The sequence below is a fragment of the Rhamphochromis longiceps genome, linkage group LG13 (assembly GCF_057381845.1).
Source record: "Rhamphochromis longiceps isolate RC_006_pf linkage group LG13, R_longiceps_female_GT1.1, whole genome shotgun sequence".
In the NCBI taxonomy this organism is placed as follows: Eukaryota; Metazoa; Chordata; class Actinopteri; order Cichliformes; family Cichlidae; genus Rhamphochromis; species Rhamphochromis longiceps.
Window position 1 is genome coordinate 28,652,278 of NC_140569.1, and position 21,721 is coordinate 28,673,998.

Here is a 21,721-nt window from a genome sequence, read left to right on the forward strand (position 1 = left end):
TAGGAAAGGATTTGTGCAGAGCTGGTGAGAGTATCTCTCAGACAGAGACCCGAGGCTGTGACTCATCCGTGAGAATGTGACTCACAACACCTGAGAAATGTTTTCTCCCTCTCCGGTTTCTGTTAGATACCTGCTGATGATGTCATCGCATCGCGGTGTTTCACAATTCATAACAAGGAAAAACATCTGCATGAACAACACTATGTATTTTAAAGTGAAACTACACCATTAGGTAGTTTCAGTGTAGCAACATGGGATTTCTAGTTATCTGCCACAAAATGTTGCGGGAATATTATGATGGCGGTCTTACAACAAAATACGTTGAGAATAATAATTATAATAAACGCTTTTATTTGTTTAAAAGTAAGGTTTATGACATGAATCAACACCACATGACATGGCTTCTATAGCCTAGGAGAGTTTGCCTTTTTCTACATGTTTTACACGAAACTCAACAAGCACGTCAGGAAAATATCAACACGGAAAACAGGGGAAAAGAGGGGAAAACACCTTAATAACCAGTTCCCTGCAGTTCCTAACGGACTCCTTTCTGTGTTAGTGAACCCAAAACACTAAAAGCCGATGGTTACATAGGCATTTAAAGGTATTTAAAGATGAATTCAACCAAATTTTAAACCAGTTTCAGATAATTTTTGATAAATATAACAAGACGATGACGTCACAAGGGTAAACGTTAAATTTATTTATGATTTGAAAATGAAAATATCTCAACAGAGACAGAGAGGGCAAATATGGTCATACCGGATATAGGTGCGTTTCCCCCGCCCCCTCCCCACTCCGCACTGCGCCGCCTATGCAAATTAGCCTGACGTCATGAGAGTAATTCTCTTATAAATTTTACTGCTCAGGTCCTTCCTCCATCAGGTGTGCAACAACTACCAAACGGAATATAATCCAGGATAAGCTCTGCTTTGAATTTGAATTCAACTTTTAAGCGTGTGCTCGCGCTCGTTCGGTTCCTCGTCTCACCTGTGAGTGCGCGCGCTTTAGTTCCTCTCTAAAACAGGTTTGACCGGGACACACCTGCGCCGAGAAAAGGAGCCTTGTTGGGCGCGTCGAGGGCATTCTTCACTCGGTCTTTGACCTCTGCGGGAGACGGACGCATAGGAAGCGGACAGACGAAGACTTTTTTTGTTTGATCATGAAAATGTGGATTTTTGCTGTTCTCGCCGCTCTCGCGGTCGGAGCCTCGGCTGAGTGTAAGTAGTTTAAATTTGATATAAAATTGTATCCGGCTGAAAAATCGCACAGTTCATTTTGACGTAGATTTGATGGAAGTTTTCGCAAAAACAAACATTTTTAAAGTTTGAACCAGCTTTATTTAAGACATAGATACATTATCTTTCTATGAGATGTAGTTTTGCTTGTTTTATTTGTTAAAATAATGTAATTAGCCGCCAGAGTTGGACCAAAAATCTGTTTTTAATGTAACACTAGCTAGTTCAGGTGGGTGGGGGTTGGGAAGGTTTGTTCCGCTCTGTGGGGAGAAACCAACGCCCAGGCAAACCTGCCGGTCTACCTGTACGATTTAACGTCTCCGTTTCGAGCTATAAGGAAGACAAAAGACTAAATCTTTTCAAACACTGTCATACCAAAGATTCATCTTTCTATTGTATTCCAGCTTTGTGTGTGTGTGTGTGTGTGTGTGTGTGTGTGTTAAGCCTCGGGAAGTCACAGTATAGTAATGTGGTTATGTATTTGAGTTCCTGTTAATAACCTGCTAGTGTGGTGGTGTTTTTTCCTCTTTAGGTCCAACAACATGTGCCACTATGAAGTGGGCTATGTGCGACGGACCCCCATGTTCATGTACTCTTCTGATTGGTAATGGTACAAAACAGCCCTTAGACTGCACAGCATGTAAGTTTAGAAGTGGTAAAGGGGCTCCTCCCTGTTTCATGTCCTCTGTTTGACACTCCAGCCTGCTCATGCTGTGCACTTTGTTCCCCCCTCAGTGATCCCCAAGTGCTTCTTGATGAAAGCTGAAATGTACAGAGCTAGAAGGGGCCTGAGCACTCGCACTATTGGAGGAAAGCAACATGAGACCGCCATTGTGGACAACGATGGCATCTATGACCCTGAATGTGAGAATGACGGCAAATTCAAGGCCAAGCAGTGCAACAACACAGATGTGTGCTGGTGCGTCAACAGCGCTGGAGTCCGTCGGACTGACAAGGGAGACCAGACCCTCAAGTGTGAGAAGCTGGTGGAGACCAAGTAAGTGATTTCACTATAGTGAAGGATTGCTGTGAGGATGAATAGTTCAAGTATTCAACATTTCTTTATTTTATTTTTCCCTCTTCCAGCTGGGTCCGTCTTCAGCTGACACACAAGGAGGGGCCCACCAACGTGAATAAAGACAATTTGAAGACGTAAGTCCACTTCAGCCCTTATTAAAAGTTAAGAAACATGCTGAGGCTGACATTTCCAGATCTCACCATCCTAATGTCTTTTTTAAAACAGTGCTATTGCAAATGAACTTAACAGCCGTTACAAACTTGACCGCAGCCTGGTGAAGGAGATTCAGGTGAGTGACAGTCCAACAAAAAACTGCTTGTAATTTAGAACAAAGCAAAAAGCACCACTGCCATGCTAACTAACATCCTGTCATGCTACAGTATGACCCAGACGCTCGCATGATTGTGGTTGATGTGACTAAGCCAAAAGGAGAGCGCATCAGTGACCTGTCCAGAATGGCCTACTACATGGAGAAAGACGTATGTACAACCTGTGTGTGTGTGCACGTTTTGTATAATGGACCCACTGGCTAACTTCATCATTTCATGTGACTTTCTGCAGGTGAAGGCGCTGCCACTGTTTACTGAGCAGAAAAACTTTACTGCTTCTGTGGGTGGGCAGACTCTGATGATGGAGAAGATCATCGTGTACTATGTGGACGAGGAGCCCCCGACCATGACCATGAAGCACCTGACAGGCGGGATCATCGCCGTCATCGTGGTGGTGGTGCTGGCTGTGATTGCTGGCCTGCTGGCTGTGGTGAGCGCATCTGCATGTCAGAAGTGTCGTTTGTTGTTTTAACATTTGTTCTTCAAGCCATAATTTGGTTTCTTCTGTGTTTGTAGTTCTTTTTCCAGAAGCGACAGAGGAAGTACAAAAAAACTCAGGTGAGATAAACGACCTGCTGTCTGTAAATTTATCTTTTGAGAGAAAGGGTCATTGTATTAACTTTGTGTGTGTGTGTGTGTGTGTGTCTGCTCTTTCCTCCAATTCAGCAAAGGGAGATGGAGCAAATGTAAAGCAGAGAGAGTGTGACGAGTCAACGCATACAATCGCCTTTTTTGGATTACCTTGTTTTGTTTTCTTCGCTGTGGGAGCGTGCCATTTTTATCTTTTGAGACTTGCAGATTGTAAATGAATAATCACCTTTCTGTTTTCTTTGTTGGGGTGTCATTACTGCTACAATTTATTTATAAATCATGTAAAGTCTTAAAGCATCATCCCTCTGGTCTACATGCCATATAAGTACTGTGCATTTTTTTTTTTAAAGTGTGCCTGACATGCCTCATTTTAACATTAGAATTTAAATTCCACATCATAGAGTGTACAGTTTCTTACTTTCTATTGTGTTTGTTTGGATTGTTTTTAATAAAACATGCTTTAAAAGACACTGAAGCAGGTTTCTTGATGTTTTGGCTGTATTTTTCCACTGTTACCAGACTAAATGTGGGGGATGGGAACGAGATGGAGGAAACTACTCTGAAAACTGCTGAACATGATGAGATGATCGAAGCTGATTTAAAGTTGTGTGGGTTTTTAATTATTCTCCCCCCCTTCCTCGATACTCCACCTCTCAGACATTTTTTGGTGTATTTCCTTAGAAGTGTAAAGCCTCCGTTGTCTGGGAAGATGGCTGCTCCGATAGTCGTTGTTCGTAACAGGCACTTTGTTTACAGGGGGCAGGTCTGCTGGAGATCAGCTACTGCACGGGTGTGGCAGGAATCATGTGAATGTGCTTTGCAGTAGGCTTTTGTATGTTAAGCAAAACTCACAGCTCTTAGCAGTTTTGTGCCACTATGGCCAAGATGGAAAGGACTTGTTTTTGTGTGTCACACTGCCTCGGGTGAGACGGACAACCTTTTATTATAGGTAGGCATTTCTAGCTGCGCTCAGGAGTCGTTTGGTGACGTGTTGAACCTGTCGGACAGGTTCCATCTCACTCACGAATGCATGCATATGCTTGTACTGAGACTGCCCTCGGTTTAAAATGTTAGGGCAGGAATGATTGACTGAGTCAGGTGAAAGGGCCAAAGTCCAAGTGGACTAAAATGGCAGACATCGTCTCATCAAACAAACTGAAGTTGGCATTATCTATCAATCTGAATACATAAATAAACCGCCTGGTTTCCTGTTGCAACATGTTTGTATTGCAAGAAGTATGTGGTTGGTTCTGTACAGCTGTGGTCTGTGAAGCTAGCACTCGAGGAGGCCGTGCTTGTTTACACTTTTTCAGTGTGGAGCCTTCCTGAAGCTTGGAGCACATTTGAAAGAATACTGACCTAAAGAAGTATACCTTCCTGTTTATTGTATGCATTTGCATTCTGTTTTCAACAGCAGCAGTTGACTTACTTTCTTTTAACCTCAGTCCCCACATAAAGCACAGTATCAGTCACCTGCTCTACCTTAGTTCCCTCTGGCCTCACCCAGCACCCTCCTGTGAGCCCCGCCCCCTCTCTCTAGCTCCATAGCAACAGGAGCACAAAAGCAGATCTCTAACTTGTTCAGCCAGGTTAGGTATCATATAGCTTCTCTCCTTTTACCCTCCCCCACCCCTCGATTCTGTGAAAGACTGCAGGAATGAAGGTGTGCCGCTCGCTGTGAGGCACCTGTTGCAGGTACCGACATGTCGGTTTTCAGTTTGCTTCAGTGGGGCGAATTTAAAGCTTACTATAGATTTATACAGTTTCCTACAGGGTGAGGATTTTTATATGACTGTCTGGGATTTACACCCGTGGCTCAAGCAAACTTTCATTTCCAGCACACAGGATTTCCAGGATTTAGATACATGTATTCCATGTCACAAATAAATAGAGCCTGATTATTCTCACTGTATACCGGATCAAGATAATACTAGGAGTACCTTACATTAAACTGTCATGCCTTTCCAGTTTGTCTTCAGGTTTATATCAGATTCGGTTTCGTGTTCTGTCACACCAGCAAACAAAGAAAAACGTTACAGTTCTCTGGAATTTCTGTTCAGTGACCAACGGATGTTTTCAACAACATGCTAAAAACACATTTCCTACATCTTCTCACCTTCTTTTTACATACTTTTTAAGAAATACACATTTCTTAGAGCTGAGTTCACACTGCTGAATTTTCCTTAAAAAAAGACCCCTTAGCCATTAGTGTGTGTGATTTTTTTTATTATCCACACATTTTCAATTAAAACTGCTTTCTCATTCAGACTTGACAGCCATCAAGGCTCCGTTGTGAATGTTTACTCACCATATTGTTTACTGGAAAAATGGGCAGTGGTGTTTCATCACTGTCTTCCAGTTTGACCTGCTCACAGCACAGTTTTCATTTACCTTCAATATTGTCCCTGACATGAACCGAGGATTTTTCTGTGTGTGTGTGTGTGTGTGTGTGTGTGTGGAGGTGGAAAGTTTATGATGAATGATTAGACTGGACTGGAACCTTCTGGGCAGAATAAAATGAAGCCAATGGAAAGTGCAGTTCCTCACATGGCCACTTGAGGCTGGATACAAAAGTGTTAAAATGCCAAATTTTGACTTCATAACAGCTAAACAAGGAGTTTTTTTTTTAAAATAATACCTAAGATTTTATATGTTAATACCTAAAGTGGGGCAGTTGTAGCAGATGGCCACCGAACTGTGCAACGGACTCAGTATAGAGGAATGTGTGTCATAAAGAAACAGCACACTTTTCCATACTTCCACGAAAGCTGTCAAGTAACATTCTGAGTCGAAACCTCCTGCTGATTCAATCCACTGACCTCACCAGAAAGGCCTTATGTATTTGTACATGATTAAAGTTTTACCACTCTCCTGGCTGTTCAGTAACCAGGAGCACAAAGAGGACAATCTGGTTCCTTTACAACAACACAACCCACCAAGTCCACAGTTCTTTTCCTCACATCTACTGCAAAAAGGAGCACACAGCCCCAGATGAGGTGGTTTATACACATTTTAAACAGCTGTGCTCCACTTCCATCTGGTTACCTGTTATTGCCTCTCGCTTTCATCATTATGCATCACTTTAACACTAAGAGTTTCACTTCCTGCTGGGGCCACTCTGCCCTACAGGAAGGCAGGAAACAACAGGCGCCCTCTTTAAAGGATTTTTTTTTAATAACAAGTGATCATTACCTCCTCTGCACTGTGCATTACGTTCTAAAGACAGGAATACAAAAATTAACTGAATGCACACAGAAATGTACCAGGTAACACTGATTGATAGAGACGTTTCAGAACATTTGCTCAGTCTGTCAATAAATACTGTTGATTTTTCTCCTTGGAGTGACAAAATGAAAGCAACACAATCATTAGGGACACAAAAAATGTTAAGCAAAGCCTCTTAGTGCTTCTTGGCCCCATTGTACCTTTGTATAAAGCCTTTAGCTCCAGTTTGAGCCACAGATCTCATCAAGTGTTCTCTGAGGAAGGTACCAAGGCGCTACATGGTGATACCTGCAAATTGCTGCTACCTCAGCTGGTCTGCGATATTAAACTGCACTCAACAGATACGTTTTTGTTAGCGCCCGGCTCGTCACGAAGGGGTAACCGTTCCACTTATTAGAATTTAGCTGGGCTTAAGTGCGCAGATGAAACCATGCAGCTAAAGATCCTACATTTCTAATGTAAATTAAGACCAGGGTGTAAGTCTTTGCGCCATCACAGCAGAGTGGGGGCCTTGCTGGGGCGTCCCAGAGCTGGTGGGGATTTGCTCCTCAACTCTTTGCTCTTCAGGCTTACGGGCTGGGCCACCATCAGGGCCGGAGCAGAGAGGTGGTGGGCGGCGGCCTTCTGCTGATGTGCGCTGTTGATGTAACTGAAAATAAGGAGCGTGATCTCCCTGATCTGTGGACAAAACAAAAACAGAGATGCATTCCAGTTTTTGTACATCTCATAGACTATATATAAAAGATGGACATGGTCTTTGCATCTAATAAGTGAAGCCAGTGCAGAATCTGCAGGATCTGCAGGAGGGAAAGTCCTCTGTTTGCAGAGAGAAGTCGACTGGAAGGAAAACAACCCTGATCTGTGACCTCAGATAGATGAAGTAAGTTTGTTTGTAGCCCTAGGTGTGGGTTTCAGGTCTTCTCTATAAATACATTATCTAGTGCCAAGTTTGCATTTGTTTATAACGTGGTAAGAAATGCACAGCGGCTAAAGGATTTGAGCCAAATTGTCAGCGTAAAAGATTCAAACATGAAGCTAACTCCAGCACCAAAGTGACATTCATGAAACATTTACCCAAGACATTTTTATTTTGTCTGTATCCAAAGAATGTAGTATAGACATGAACGAACCTCTGTTTTTTTTAATGTCAAAAAGACAGTAGCATTGTTTTAAATTAAAAAGACCAAATGTTACTCAATGGATAAGACACAGCTTTAGCTTTAAAAGAAGGTAAAACAGATGAACTTGTTTGAATCATGCAGTATTTGTTCTGCTGTGATTTTCTGTGAAGTTCAACAGTTTGTTTTCTTCCCTTTTTCTATAGAGAACTGGAGAATAGAGGAACAGTGGTTAGCACTGTTGGTTTACAGTAAAAAGACCCTGGGTTCAAATCCACCGGCAGGCTGTGTGGAGCCTGCGTGTTCTGCCTCTACAGGTAAATGGCCTGTATTTATATAGCGCTTTACTAGTCCCTAAGGACCCCAAAGCGCTTTACATATCCAGTTATCCACCCATTCACACACACAGTAGCCACAGCCACCCTGGGGCGCACTGACAGAGGCGAGGCTGCCGGACACTGGCGCCACTGGGCCCTCTGACCACCACCAGTAGGCAACGGGTGAAGTGTCTTGCCCAAGGACACAACGACCGAGACTGTCCAAGCCGGGGCTTGAACCGGCAACCTTCCAATTACAAGGCGAACTCCCAACTCTTGAGCCACGATCGCCCCAGCGTCCTCCCACAAATGACCACAGACATGAATGTAGTGTTAACTGATGATTCTAAATTGGGTGTTGGTGTGGATGTGAGCACGCACGGTTGTCTGTCTCACTCTGTGTTAGGCCTGCAATAGTATAGACCTATCCAGGGTGTGCCCTGCCTCTCTTCCCATGACACCCTCCCCACAACCTTTGGCTAAGTGCAAGAAATGGATGGATGTTAAAAACTAAAACAGGCATTCTTAAAAAAAACACTAAACTCACACATTTTGTGATTAACAACATAGCTAACACCAAAAACACTCACCTGAAGGATTCACAAAGAATTAGACGAACATCTTTTACATAATGTCTCTGTTATTTCTTTGTGTCGTGCCTTTAATTTCCCAGAGAAATCTGTTACGTTCTGTTTCACTTTGGTCGACTCCACTCATTACACGTAACCAAGAGTCAGGCAGGAGTTAATTGTCTAACTTGTCCTGTTGTTTTGCAACATGTACTGACACATACTCAGATAGAATGAGTGGAATGAAAGGCAGCAGTGTGACACAGTTTTAACTTTTACTACGACAACAAATGTGCCATCCATTTTAAGAATACAAACTCTGCTTGGCCGCCTGGACTGTCGCCCTCTGGCCCTCTCACTGACCTTGGAGGGGTCCATAGCAAACAGATGTTTCTCTGTAGGTTTGTCTTTGCTGGCGTTAGTGCCGACGTTCTGACCCATCACCAGCATAAAGTCCTGCTTGCAGCCTCCAAATGTCATCAGGTTCTTGTAGGAGTAGCACACCAGCAGTTTCTGAGTACCAGACACATAAATAAATTGTAGTAACAGAATTCGATTAAAAAATAGGATGTGAAATGTAAAAACTGAATTCTGGGCCTCAGTTTTAAGATTAAAGAAACAACAATGACATCAAAAACGATGTAACGCTCTGTGCTTTACATTATGATACTTAAAAGTGATTTTACACCGTATGCAAATGTTTACTTCTGGAGTTTGAAGAAACACATGACGACTAAGTAACTGTTAATCTGAAATCACGGCAGCAAAGCAGAGAAATCTTTCCTATGCAGGTTTCTGAGACTGTGTTGCACAAAGCTGCTCACGATGGAGTTGTGCTCCAGAACGCTGACACCATCTTCATGTACAGCCAGCCAAACACGAACACCAGGGTCCGGAGAGGGCGTGATGGACTAAAGCAGAGAGAACAGAGGGTGAGGTTAGTTACGAGCATGTTTTCACGATGTGTCGAAAAACTGCAGCACTCACTCTGTCAGATACTGTTGACACTGTAGTGGGAAACAATGCAAAGAAACCTATTTCAAGTTTTTGTCCCCTACTTTTTTCTTTTCTTTTCTTTGAAGCACACTGACAGTTTATTTAGTTTAAATGTTGGCCTCCATTCATGCTACTTCTTTGTAATTTGTAACATATATTCAGTATCTGAGATGATAAGATAAACTTTATTTACAAACAGATTACTGCTCACACATGCTCACCTCTGCTTCAAACAGTCGGGCACCAAAGAACGGCCACTTCCTGGCTACGGTCAGGTAGATCCTGACGCACTCTGGTGAACTTCGACCCCTGAGTGAAGCCCAGCGGGCAGAGAGACGCTGTAGCAGTTGTCTGAGGGAAAGCCGAGGACAAAATAGAGTTTGCTTTTAAAGCATTTACAGTTTTGTAAGTCTCTTTTTGACCATTAAAGACTTGAGAACACAAAGACAGGTACTGTATGATGAAAGAAAAATAAAACACAAGCAGTCACAAAGCTGCTTTCTGGGGTGGAAACCTTGATGTTATAGGTGTAATAAAAGACTATAAAAGCATAAACAGATAATGTGCATGCACTACAAAGTAGGACGTGAGTTCAGATTTAAAGCCACTGTTTCTCAGGGTGTGTTTTGTGTCTGGTACCTGAGCTGCTCCTCAGATGTGCTCCTGCGGTAATGTTTGGGGTAGAATCTGTCCAACACCTGCTTCAGGTTCTGATTAGACTTAGTCTGGGCCGATCCAGAGGTGGAGAAGGGACGCTCAAAATCTCCAAATTCCACCTGTACACAAACACGCAGTGCAAGCAGTAAGTATTCAGAAATTCTTCACGCTCTGTGTCTCACTTTAATCCAGGAGTGGATACGACATATGTGGCATTATTCAGCTATAAATTACATTAAAAAATGCCGAAAAATGTGGCAGATATCACTGTTTTTAGACCAGGGCCTGAGTTACACATGAACCACTGCATAAAGCCAGGCCACATTACACACGCTGTGAAAGAGATATGAAACGCAAGAAGTGAGTTAAAAGAAAAATCACTTGATATCAGACCTGTGCGAGCAGTGCGGCCATTTCCAGAGCCAGCTCCTTGTTGACAGGAAAGTGTCCGGCTACGATGGCTTCATTGGTCTGATATGCCAGCAGTAACCTCTCCCTCTCTGACTCCCCCCTCACTTGGAGAGAGAAGTAAAGTCTGAAGATGGAGAGGAAAAGTTAAAGAGAACTGATATGAGGACAAAGCGACCGGGCGATAAATCCTCCTGAGAGAAACATGTAATCCAGGCAGTAACTCCAGTCTCTTTGTGTGGTGACAACAAATCCTGATCTTCATATGCAGTCTGCCTCTGATCCGCCATCTAGTTTAATTTACAGTGAAGAGCGATGCCATCAAATATAATCAAGAATTCTAATTATTTAAGACTGAACTGCAACAGACAGACTGAAATAAAAGGGGTTGAAATCAATGCAGCATATTTTATTTCAATGTTTTGTTTTGCATTCGTCCTTTTTTCTCAAACTTGCTACACAGGACACAGACTCAAGCTTTACAAAAGCTTTTATGCAACGTGTGACCACTTGGCATCCATGGTGTGTCTCACCCAGCTGTAACCTTTAGTGACCCTCAATAAGCAGAATAGCTAACAAACTCTTTTATCCCAATGAGCATTACTTCAACACTGAACTGTTGAACCTGATGTTTGGACGCTACCTGTTCTTGTAGGTGAGGCGGACAGTCCTGGTGTTTTCCGACTTGCCGGTGTGATGCTCCTTGGAAGCCTGCTCCCATTTGGAGATAATGTCACAAATCTGCACATGAGACGAGACACCTTTGTGTGGGAAAACGCAGATTTTTCAATCTTCCTAAAGTAATCACCGCATGACTAAAAGGCGCACCTTCAGGCCTCCTTGCAGACAGTGTTCCAGCGACCGTCCAGTGGGGTCATCGGTGTACAAGCTGAAGCCAGAAAGTCCCGTTTTCCTCATGCCGGTGTCCTGGTTGAGACGACACTGGAACTCGTCCACCGTTGTTGAGGCGTCAAAGCTCACCACCTACAGTACAAGGTGTAGGTGAACAAGGAATTAAATGCATAAGTGGAAGACGCAATAATCTAATCTGAGTGTGCAATGATTCTTCAGAGTTTTCAAAATAAATCCGGGTCAAGCTTCAGCTCAAAAGAACAAGATTTCTGACCCAAAACATCTGCATGGTGTTAAACTTTAAATGCTGTTTACAGAAACTGTGATATATCGACACTGACTCAGGTAACCTGTTAATGTTTAACAGGTGTTATGACTGGCTGATATGGAAAGATGAATTGTTGTGCGCATGTGTGAAAATGCATCTACTTCCTGTCACAGCGACGGTTTGAACAGATTTTTCTCTTCCCGCTGATGATTGACTGTGCCGCGTTATTAGTGCCGATACAGAAATAAACTTCACAGACAGAAAAACACAAGACAATTGGTCTTTGATCTTCTGTTCTGTTAACATTATACATTACATATTATGGATGAATATCATGAATAATTTATATTTGCCTGGTTATTCAATGAATAATGAAATATCCAACATCAACGTCAGTAACGTCAAAGTTGCACTAATCACGTGCAGCATGACTTCAGTGCAAGCTTTCCTTTACTAATACAGGCACATAACAAAGCACACAAAAGTATAATCTAACATAGATTTTATATGCTGGCTTGGAAAGTTCTGGAATATATATTTACATAGTCTCGCCAGCAATAATTATAGGTTACACTCAAAAAGAGATTTTTCACCCTCAATAAACAGATAAGATCAAATGTTTATTTATTAAAAGACTTTTAAAAAATGTCCTTGGTATAAACTGAATTTATACCAACCAAGTTAATTTCATTTGATCAGATCCCTTTAAATGTAACATTGTACTTATGCAATAAAAATGTATGGAATTAAATGAGCCAGCATTTTGGGCAGAAAAGTTTTCATAGTCCATATAACACAGCAATCAACATGGACATGGAGTAGTTAAACATGTTTAAACAAACTAGTAGCAAGAAATGCAAATTTTTACTCTGGGGTAATACAAATAAGATATCCACAGCAGATACGGCAGAATTTGCCTTTTTTTGGAAGGGGTGATCATTGCGAATAAATAAAATGAGGCGCTAAAAGTTTAGGGTTAAAGAAAGCTGCTCTGTTTCATTCTGAGAGGATCGTGAAGCTCTGGACGTTAGGGTGGATACTCCATGGTTAACCTCAAAATGAAGGGAGCAGCGGGGTCATAACGATAACAAATAATTATCAAAGCTGTCAAATTAAAAAATCTTAAAATGTAATTAAAATTAAAAATATCTTGAAACCAACTTTATATAATACAGGGTATTTATGTTTTGCCTTTACTTTATTCTCTCACACAATAAGCTTGACATCGATTACAAACAGACACAAAACAGGTTTCATAGCTTTGTTTGTTTTTGAGTCCTGAACTGTTAATACATGTAAAGGTAATGATCTCATCACTTCCAGTATGTATAGGCGGGGACAGCCAGGAAGCAGGTAGCAAAGGGAAACACACACACCCAGGGGAGAGATGCAAGGTTAGCTTGATACTGGGTGGAGCAGTGAAGCGAAGAGAGCGACGATGGTGCCCGGAGGGACAAAGTGAACAGATAAACATCTCTGTGTGACTTTGATGACAAAAAGGCATAATATTTGGCATTTTTCTCATATTTCTCATATCTCATAGTTAGTTAGCAAGAATCAAGCGTGGATGAGTTAGTTTCACTCAACCATCGTTTAAGCTAGGAAAAACATGCAAATCAGCACAAAAAACAAGCCGATATCAACAACAACAACAACCACAAACAGAGCCACAGTTCATGTATGGCTCCGGTTTAACATTTAGGGCACTGGTTCCTGTTTATTGCATCACAAAAAACTTGACATTTTGGACAATTCGGCACTTCTTGTAACCGCAATAAAGTGGATATTTGAGGATTTAGATGTACACAGGTCTGTGTAGAATATGACCTAAATGCCTTAATGTGTACATAGCTCTTTATAGAAAAGCAAAAAAAGGAAAAGTGAACAGGGAAAGTCTCACATTGGACACTAACCAACCATAAAGAACATAGTTCTGGAAAAGTGATACTCAGTAGCATGATTTTATGAGGTTAAAGGTAGAAAAGCAGTGGATCCTTGTATAAACACCCCTCAGCAGAGTATCTGTCAGTGGGGTTGGGCTATCATCTAGTGCAAGAAAACATTACAGAAGTGACTCTGTTACGGTTTATTAAAGAGCCGAGGCAAAGGTCGAATGGCTTTCAAACATATACCATAATCCTGCACAACTGTAAATCCGTTTAACTGGGTCACATGACTCACAGCATGTGATTTAAAATGGTGTATATGGTATTGTTTTACTGTCAGTTGAAAAATAGCGGTGCTCAAACTGCCACATACATCATTAAACTGTTAGGACTGGAGGCAGGCAGCCGTTGATCATTGTTTTTTCTGTGTAGTGAGTGACTATTATACCTGGTATGTATTGTTGAGGAAGTGCACGGGCACACTGAAGGGCAGGGAGTGATGATAGGGATTCCTCAGAAGAATCGAAAGAATCTCCATACGGGAAGGCCTGGCCTGTCTCTCGCCCTTCTGCTGTGTCCGCTCCATGGAGCGCTGGCAGTAGATGGTATACTTACCCACCTCTGTCCTGAGGACAAAATGTAGCCACTCTTTAGTTACAGATACGTGAACATTTTTATAGCCAAAATTCCCTGAAAGCAACTCAGATCTCAAAGCAAAGGAAATGAAAACAGCCATCAGTAAAATAAAAGAGAAAGAGAATAAATATGTGCTTATGAAATAACTCGGTCTTTCAATCCCAAAATATTATAACTGTATTCAAGCTGATTTATTATACAGTATTCCTGGGAAGGAGGTAAAGAAGTGCTCGAGTGCAAAGAGCATATCTATCCAGATGGTACATACACAGTACACTGGCTGTATTTTGTGCTTTGTTTCGTTGTGTCAGTTTTCAGGGCCCCTGTGTTTTCTCACCTGGCATCTGCATGTCTTTTGAGGTGGATCTGGAGCAGCCAGAGGAAAAGGTGCTGTGGCAGAAACAGTCCCACACACAAGGCTAGAAACTGCCAGCCCTGGAGAGCGACGTGCAAACACTCAGTCACCACATCTTTAACAAACTGTCACATGCATGACTCGGTGAATTTCTATGCACGACCACAGCTGACAGACTTAAGACTGCACTGTTTCCTTGTTTCGTATAAAGCATAAAACAAGTGGCCATACTGGTTCCTGTTAATCAGCTACACTGAGTTCATTCATGTACAGGGATGATCGTGCTGTGACACAGTGTTTTGGTTTTTAGCTGAATGAGACATCAGCACACGCTGGAATCTTCTGTTCTTTCTGCCCTCTGACAGTATTTCTGGTTACTGGCTATGGAAGATTACCACAGAGTGACAGGTTTTCATGCCGACATAAGAGAGGCAAGACTCTTCTTGCCTCTCTTATGTCGGCACTTTTCTAAAATTGACCCGTATAGTAATAGATACTAAAAGATCTCCTTTCTAGGCAGTTTTGATATTTGTTAGGTCAGTGAACCCTGATGATACCACGCCTTTTTTGCCAGCCTTTCCACTTAACAATGCATACTGCTGCTGCCACTGTGTGGTGAGAACGCAAACCTGCAGGGGTCCCGGATGGCCGTGTGGCTGCCTCTTGCGGGTCTGCTTGATGAGTTGGCAGAAAAACTCATTCTGAAGCTCGGGGTGGGCCAGGCACACCTGCAGGGCACTCTGGGCCAGGGAGACGTGGTAGTCGATGGCCGGAGCATCGATGGCCACGTTAATGAAGAGCTGACAAGTCTGAGAGGCGGTGATGGAGAGAGTTTAAAAGAGAGAAAATATTTTTGATATAATTAGTTATTTGATAGAAGAAACATTCAGTGACTACATTTTTTATTCGAACACGTGGAGGTTTGTGGTACCTTGAAGAGTTTCACTGCCTCTGTCTGCAGAGCTTGTGAGGGCAGGGTGGTGAGAGGAAATGACAAGGCTTCTTTGCTGAAACACAACATGGGATGTCTCCAAATCTGAGAGTCTGAAAGGTAGGTAGGAGAGTGGGTCATAAGAGTAAAAGACGGAAGGAATAGCAACTAAAATAAAAATGAAAGAAACAATGTTGTGTACTTCCAAAACTGAACTAAGCTGAGTCAAATTTGTCAAAACAACCTCCAATAACAGACAGTGGTGCATGCATTTTTATTATTGAGCTTTATTACTGCACTGCTGTAAACGTGACCTGACAAATAACGTCCCTGCATTAATAAGAAAAACAAAAACGAGCAAAAACTAAGCACAAAAATAAATATTTTAAGAATTTTTGCTTTGTTTTCTGTCTAATTATAGTCTCTTGACAAAAAAAATGCTCACTGTGCTTAAATTCAACTACAACTCTGTGCAGAGGACAACAAATCCTACTGTATTTCACATAAGTCTCTCTAACTGCAGACTCCAAAGTGAGGCTGTAGTTGTCGAGCTGTTACTGAATGACTTTGAAAAATAAAACACTGTTGAAAGAAAAACAATCTTTGCTTCTACTTAAGAAATTCCCGAGCTACAGTTAATTTCTGTCCCTACAAATAAAACGTACCCTCAGTGTACACTGCAGGGCTATTTAATGTCCCTAGAGGTAACTGTACGTGCACCATTTTGACGACCAAATAGATGCCCAATAAAATAATATGTTCACATGCAGTAAAACGTGTGCAGGACACAGTTTGTGGTCAGTAAAACACTGTGACATAAGACATTTTAAGTCGCAATAAAATTATCTGTGGATGAGAGAAAGTATGAAAAAATCTGCATCAAGTAAAACAAAACTATAAAACACAACACAAGACAAAATCGTTTGTACTCACTTGGATCTCCATCCAGCTGGAAGAGTTTTCCCACCAGTTGTTCGAATTCAGTGCCAACTTTGCCCACCGTAGTGCCTGCTGCCACAGACAGATGGTACAGCCACGACTCCTACACAATGATCCCAGAGACAAAATCACAACAGGAAACATAATTATGCATAATCATCAGTTTGTAGTTTAAAATTGACTGGATTGGTTTTTAGCTTCAAGTAAAATACAGGAAGCCCCTCTCATGGAGCTGCTCTCAGTCTCAGAGCAGATTTGTTGCAGTACAGAAAAATGACTGTACACATGAGCTTAAACGCCATGGTCAGAAGATACACGGGTCTGCCTGCCTTACAGAACAGAAAAGTTCAACCTTTCAGTCCCGCGCTGACCTTTTCATGGCAGGATTCAATAAGCAAGTAAGTGGGTCCTTGCTCCTGTGGGTGGATGGCAACGGTGAAGGGTGCCGGCTGTAGGCCTCGCCCGCATGCCTTTAGGTCGTCATCTGAATCTCTTGACCTGTCCACCTCCTCCACCCGAGCCTCCCACAGCTTAATCTGACCCAGCGGGAACTGGAAACAAAAGCAGACGTGCGCTCCACGTTCAGTCACAAGTAACAGCTCAGGTCAGTTTTGAATTGATCACCTGCTCCTGACAAAGGCTACAGATGTATTTCTACAGATGCACACCTTGTCCTCTTGGCTGCGAAAGTAGTACAACGTTTTGCCGATCAGAGCACACCAAACCCGCTTAGAGTAGCCGTGTTTCACCTGCAGCAGAGGAAGTACAAATCGGAGCGTAAAACACAGAATTTTGTGAAATATTGTTCCATTTTCTCTGTGCTATTAGAAAATGATTAAACTTTGATGCAGGGACCTTGATGAGTAGTCCCTTCATGCCAGGGCGAATATCCGGCTGAGTGAAGAGAGGACTGGCGGCTTTCAGCCTCAGCACGCTCTGCAGGACCCGAAGCCACTCCTCGAGCAGGTTAGGAGAGTCCGCCTTCAGGTAGTAAACGCGCTTTCCTGTTACTATCTACACACAAGGATAAATAAAAGCCCAGGTGGACGTGAAAATGTGAAGGAAAGGATTTAAAAGATCTAGAAATGTTAGATGATTGTGGCCGTTCATCGAAGACTGAATACCTGGAGAATCTGCTTGCCCTCGCCACGGGCGATGCTGCTGGTGGCGCTGACCTTGATCTGACCCTGAGGTTTCCTGATCACATCGCTCTGTGGAAGAATCAGAAATCCTAATCTTGTTAACCTGTTGGCCACGAGTCTCAACAAAGGAAAAAACAAAAACGTTTCAAATCCAGAAAAAGTAGATGAAGTGATTGGGACAGGAAGACCGCCCGTTTCCATTCTCCATGCGGAGAAGCCAAAAGTAGCTTTTGTTGTTGAAACCAACATACCGGTGACTTATAGTAGAGCAGCTCTCCATCTTTGAGGACAAACCAGCGTCTCTTCCAGGTCTTCTTCCAGGTTTTGACCATTTTCAGCAAATAGCCTGACTTCTCCATTGGCTCCTAAAGGTTGTGACACTGTTCAGTTTTATGCAGCACCAAAGAGAACCGCTAATGAAACAGACCTGAGAAATTAACTAAATGTTGGCTAATGAGCCTTAGGTTCAAAAACATGATGTCATCATGCTGTGAGCAGAAAAAACAAAGTCACTACTCAAATAGCTTTTGAAGGTAGAGGTACTTCAGTAATGCGGTCGCATCAATTTCTAATCTTAGAGTTACCTCAAAGACTTCAGTTGTAGTTTGCTTATTAAAATTAGCTTCAAATGATGTAACTTAACCAGTCAGCATTGTTTAAAGCATGGAAACTAACAACAGTGGACCAAAGTGTTGAGCTGTCACTAACACTCTTGCCGTTGTCACTGGGTGAACAGCAGGTTTTGGGCAGTTTCTGCTCAGGTTCCAAGCACTCCGTGTCAGTGGAGTAAGCATCAGGAGGGATGGCATAGTCACACTCTGATGTCATCGACGCCACGGACACAGCTTGAGGACAGTAAGTTCACACATGAAAAACAGAGAAAGTCAGTCTTTGGAGGTGAAGAATTAAACAAAAAAGCTTCTTAAATCTCCAGGTCCTGTGATAGCCACATGAGACTAGCTCCAAAAATGAGTCCATCCCCACAGATATCAGTCTTAAAATCAATTCTCAAATACTAACTGATACTAAAAACTATTTAGCTATAAGCAGTTAGCCAATAGCTACAAATTTAGCCTGTGGTTCACAAGCTAGTGCTCTCCGGGAGGGTTGTGTCAAATTAAACATGCAGAACCACTGACTGTGTCAACGATAGCCACATTAGCTATTTAGTTATAAATGAGTTAGTAGCTAGGAGCTATGGCTAATAATAAAACTGCAGCATTAGTGTGCAGCAAATGTTATTAGTCCTGCCTGTCTGTAACGTTATAACAGATGGTACCAATTTAACAGGATAACATAATTATCTGGGTTTAAAAACTATTATGTTTCTCTTAACGACTGAACCTGACAAGTGTACTAACAATTCAAAAAATGGCAGCTGACCTTAAGTGGTCAGTTGGACTCATAGCCTGTCTAATTTGGTGAGTGAAATTTAAGTATTTTAATTAGTAGAATAGAATAGAATAGAATAGAATGCCTTTATTGTTACTATACAGTTGTACAATGAGATACAGAGTATGGTACTAATATAGATCTGTGTGATGCTCTTACACAGTGTATGGTTTAGAGTTGGACCGATCCAAAATTACGTATCGGTCCAATGCTGACCTAAATTACTGGATTGGATATCGGAGAGAAATAAAAAATATAATCCGATCCATTCAATATCACAAAAGCACCTCACAAAACTTGCGATATAGCATAACCCAGCTCATAACCGTAGCACGTCGGAGGAGTATGCGTCTCATGATAGAGCGGCTGTGGCGTGCGAGACCTGTTGGCAGTCTGGTTGAGCTTTTGGAGCCTCGCTACCTGCTTCCAAACCGGCATTTAATCTCTGAGAGAGCTATCCCAGGGAAGTAAAGCAAGTGTGTAAGATCATCTCTGAATGTTTGTAAAGCATTCCCAGTGAAAGCTGGGAGCGACTGCCTCTTCTTCTCTCTCCCTCCCTCTCCTGTTGCTACTTCAATTGTGAAACTGATCAATGATCAGCTGATTGGCTTTTCTGTCGCGAGTCAGTCTCTCTTGTTTGTTTATCGCCCACTTTGCGCCAGAAAGAGGAAACCAGCGGATAAACAACAGCAGCACGTTTAAGCTTGATAAGCTGTTGTTAGAATGTATTTAATATTACTTTCTACACCAGGATCTTTTTCCACGTAGCTGACAGCTGGTATGTATAGAAGTCCATTATTGTCTAATATATACCCTGGTAAGCTATAGTACTTTTTCCTTTGGGAAGGTACCATCTGTGCAGTCTGCAATTCTGTTGAATAAAGATATTGAATCTATTTAATTACTGTAGAAAAATTATTGATTTCTGTGCATTTTTTTTTTTTACACTTGCATTAAATTACAGTCGATTACGTCGATTAAGCATCACGAGGCGGAAGGTGGGGGGTGGTTCCCTATTTTTTTTGCTGGGAGTTGGCAACCCTATTAGCTGGGTTGTTTAATATTTCCTCTAAGTTCTCTTTAAAATACCAGAATAGGGAGGATGGTGCAGGTTTATGTCTATTAGATTGATCAGTGTTGCTGAACTATGAAATATTTTGGGTGCAGTGTATTTTTTGCATACAGATATAACAGAATAGCTTTAGTTTTGTTTTGTTCTTTAAACTTGAGTATGAACTTATACACAATGCAGCAAGATATTTTAAAAAAACATTTTATTGATTACAAAATACACTATATCGGATTTATATCGGTATCGGCAGATATCCAAATTTATGATATCGGTATCGGACATAAAAAGTGGTATCGTGCCATCTCTAGTATCTTATCTAGTACCAGGGGTATAAAAAACTTAAAATGGGTAAGGTCACAATGCAAAACTAGAGGCTATGTCCATCTTTTATATGCAGTGGTTGTTTGTACCTCTCTTGAGAGAGCGTGGGCTGCCTGGGCTGCTGTCTTTTCTGGAGCTGGAGGAGGTGTGGGAGCTGCACAGGGAGCCGTCCTCGTCTCCTGAACTAGATGACTCCTCAGAGCTTGATGACTCATCTGAGAAGGGACTGCTGCTCAGCAGAGTAGCTTTCTGCAATTTGAAAATGGCACACACTCAGAGCCATATACTAGATATTAAAATCCACTTTGGTGACACAATTGCTGTTAACTATAAACAAAAAGCATTTTCTTTTCAAGTTCACAAGTGATCAAATAGATAGTGGGGGAATGTACAGGTGTTACAATTAAACATGGCCTTGTACTCTTATACTTACCCCCTTCAGAGTAGTGTAAACTGGTGTAGTCATGTTTTTATAGATGAGTGATGTGTACATTACAAAGGCTGGATAGGAAGACTGAAGGGATGGGTCTAGGACACAAAGTACAGTTTGTTTATTAGAAACCACTACAGCAGACTAAGCTGTCAACTAAGTAGGGAGACCTGTTTTTTACCCACTCTCTTACCTTTGTTAGACAGGTCTGTGCATGAAGTGTCAGACAGTCTGATTCCTGATTTAGCAACAGCATATATACGACTTTCCTGAAAAGAAAATGTGCCATGTCATTAGTCAATTTTAAAACCAAGCCTGCCATTAGATAATAACATTTAAAAGCTGTAACTGCATACACTATATTTATTTTTGTATATCATCTACCTTCAGTATATGAAGGCAACTCCTGGTTAATAATATGAGCAAGAGCTCATCTTACCTTTAAACTGACTCTCAGCTGTTTAGCCAAGAAGTAGCAAGTAGCTCAACAACCTGCCCATTACTTTAATTTGCATTTAAATTTAATACATTTTTTTAATCTTTAGCGACTTCAGTGCTTTTAAGTTATTTTTACATAAAAATTTCAACTGTTACTACTTTAAGCTTAGTACTTTAGCCGTTAGCCGTACATTAGCTAATACTTAATAGCTTTTTGTTTAGCATTGTAGCTGTTAAAGCTAGCAATTTAGCTAACAATTTTACCAATTCAGTATGCTAATTTAACTTTTTGTTTCATTTTATGTCCATTAATTTACTATTATTTATTTTGACTGGATATTTTTTACTATTTATTCACTTTGGGCTTCAGTTAATTTTCTGTTTAAACCCTGTTATCCGCCCCATTGCTAAGACAGCTTTCTAATTCTAATCACTGAATTTATCTATTTGAAACTTTTCTGTTTACTCACATTTACAGCAGATGGCAGTGTAAACAACAGAATTACAAACATGGAGAAGTTCCTGTACTTAGTCCAACACTTAGAAGAAAATATGTGGTTAAAATTGTAATGTTTCACATGAAGGACTTCATG

The 21,721-nt window shown here is 41.6% G+C and overlaps 2 protein-coding genes across 6 annotated transcripts in view; one reads left to right on the plus strand and one right to left on the minus strand.

The window, feature by feature from the left end:
• Positions 1-873: 873 nt before the first annotated feature.
• On the plus strand, positions 874-3,646 carry LOC146656054 (tumor-associated calcium signal transducer 2-like). The gene is made up of 9 exons (XM_085428924.1): positions 874-1,220; positions 1,771-1,878; positions 1,974-2,235; positions 2,325-2,390; positions 2,482-2,545; positions 2,637-2,735; positions 2,818-3,015; positions 3,102-3,143; positions 3,252-3,646. Exons 1-9 carry the CDS (start codon positions 1,163-1,165, stop codon positions 3,273-3,275), a joined length of 921 nt encoding a protein of 306 aa, XP_085285050.1. The 5' UTR covers positions 874-1,162; the 3' UTR covers positions 3,276-3,646.
• Positions 3,647-5,385: 1,739 nt separating this feature from the next.
• The window catches only part of plekhh2 (pleckstrin homology domain containing, family H (with MyTH4 domain) member 2), a 273,542-nt gene continuing 257,206 nt past the window's right edge, over positions 5,386-21,721 (minus strand). For all 5 annotated transcript variants that reach the window (XM_085428930.1, XM_085428931.1, XM_085428928.1 and 2 more), the window contains 22 exons: positions 20,884-20,959; positions 20,694-20,788; positions 20,350-20,509; positions 18,184-18,320; positions 17,727-17,840; positions 17,458-17,544; positions 17,189-17,347; positions 17,002-17,082; positions 16,705-16,884; positions 16,328-16,436; positions 15,395-15,507; positions 15,093-15,272; positions 14,446-14,543; positions 13,921-14,098; positions 11,295-11,450; positions 11,110-11,207; positions 10,452-10,593; positions 10,041-10,177; positions 9,623-9,752; positions 9,230-9,316; positions 8,769-8,918; positions 5,386-7,079 (listed from right to left, as the gene is read on the minus strand). In XM_085428930.1, coding sequence (XP_085285056.1) covers positions 6,894-7,079; positions 8,769-8,918; positions 9,230-9,316; positions 9,623-9,752; positions 10,041-10,177; positions 10,452-10,593; positions 11,110-11,207; positions 11,295-11,450; positions 13,921-14,098; positions 14,446-14,543; positions 15,093-15,272; positions 15,395-15,507; positions 16,328-16,436; positions 16,705-16,884; positions 17,002-17,082; positions 17,189-17,347; positions 17,458-17,544; positions 17,727-17,840; positions 18,184-18,320; positions 20,350-20,509; positions 20,694-20,788; positions 20,884-20,959 — 2,853 coding nt within the window. In that variant the 3' untranslated portion in view covers positions 5,386-6,893. The remainder of the gene's footprint in view (positions 7,080-8,768; positions 8,919-9,229; positions 9,317-9,622; positions 9,753-10,040; positions 10,178-10,451; positions 10,594-11,109; positions 11,208-11,294; positions 11,451-13,920; positions 14,099-14,445; positions 14,544-15,092; positions 15,273-15,394; positions 15,508-16,327; positions 16,437-16,704; positions 16,885-17,001; positions 17,083-17,188; positions 17,348-17,457; positions 17,545-17,726; positions 17,841-18,183; positions 18,321-20,349; positions 20,510-20,693; positions 20,789-20,883; positions 20,960-21,721) is intronic.

Bases quoted from the DNA above. Each gene is read 5' to 3' on its own strand.
- LOC146656054 (XM_085428924.1), top strand. From the start codon at position 1,163: ATGAAAATGTGGATTTTTGCTGTTCTCGCCGCTCTCGCGGTCGGAGCC. The intron at 1,221-1,770 runs GTAAGTAGTTTA...TTTCCTCTTTAG, and splicing joins GGTCGGAGCCTCGGCTGAGT to GTCCAACAACATGTGCCACT. The intron at 2,391-2,481 runs GTAAGTCCACTT...TTTTTAAAACAG, and splicing joins AATAAAGACAATTTGAAGAC to TGCTATTGCAAATGAACTTA.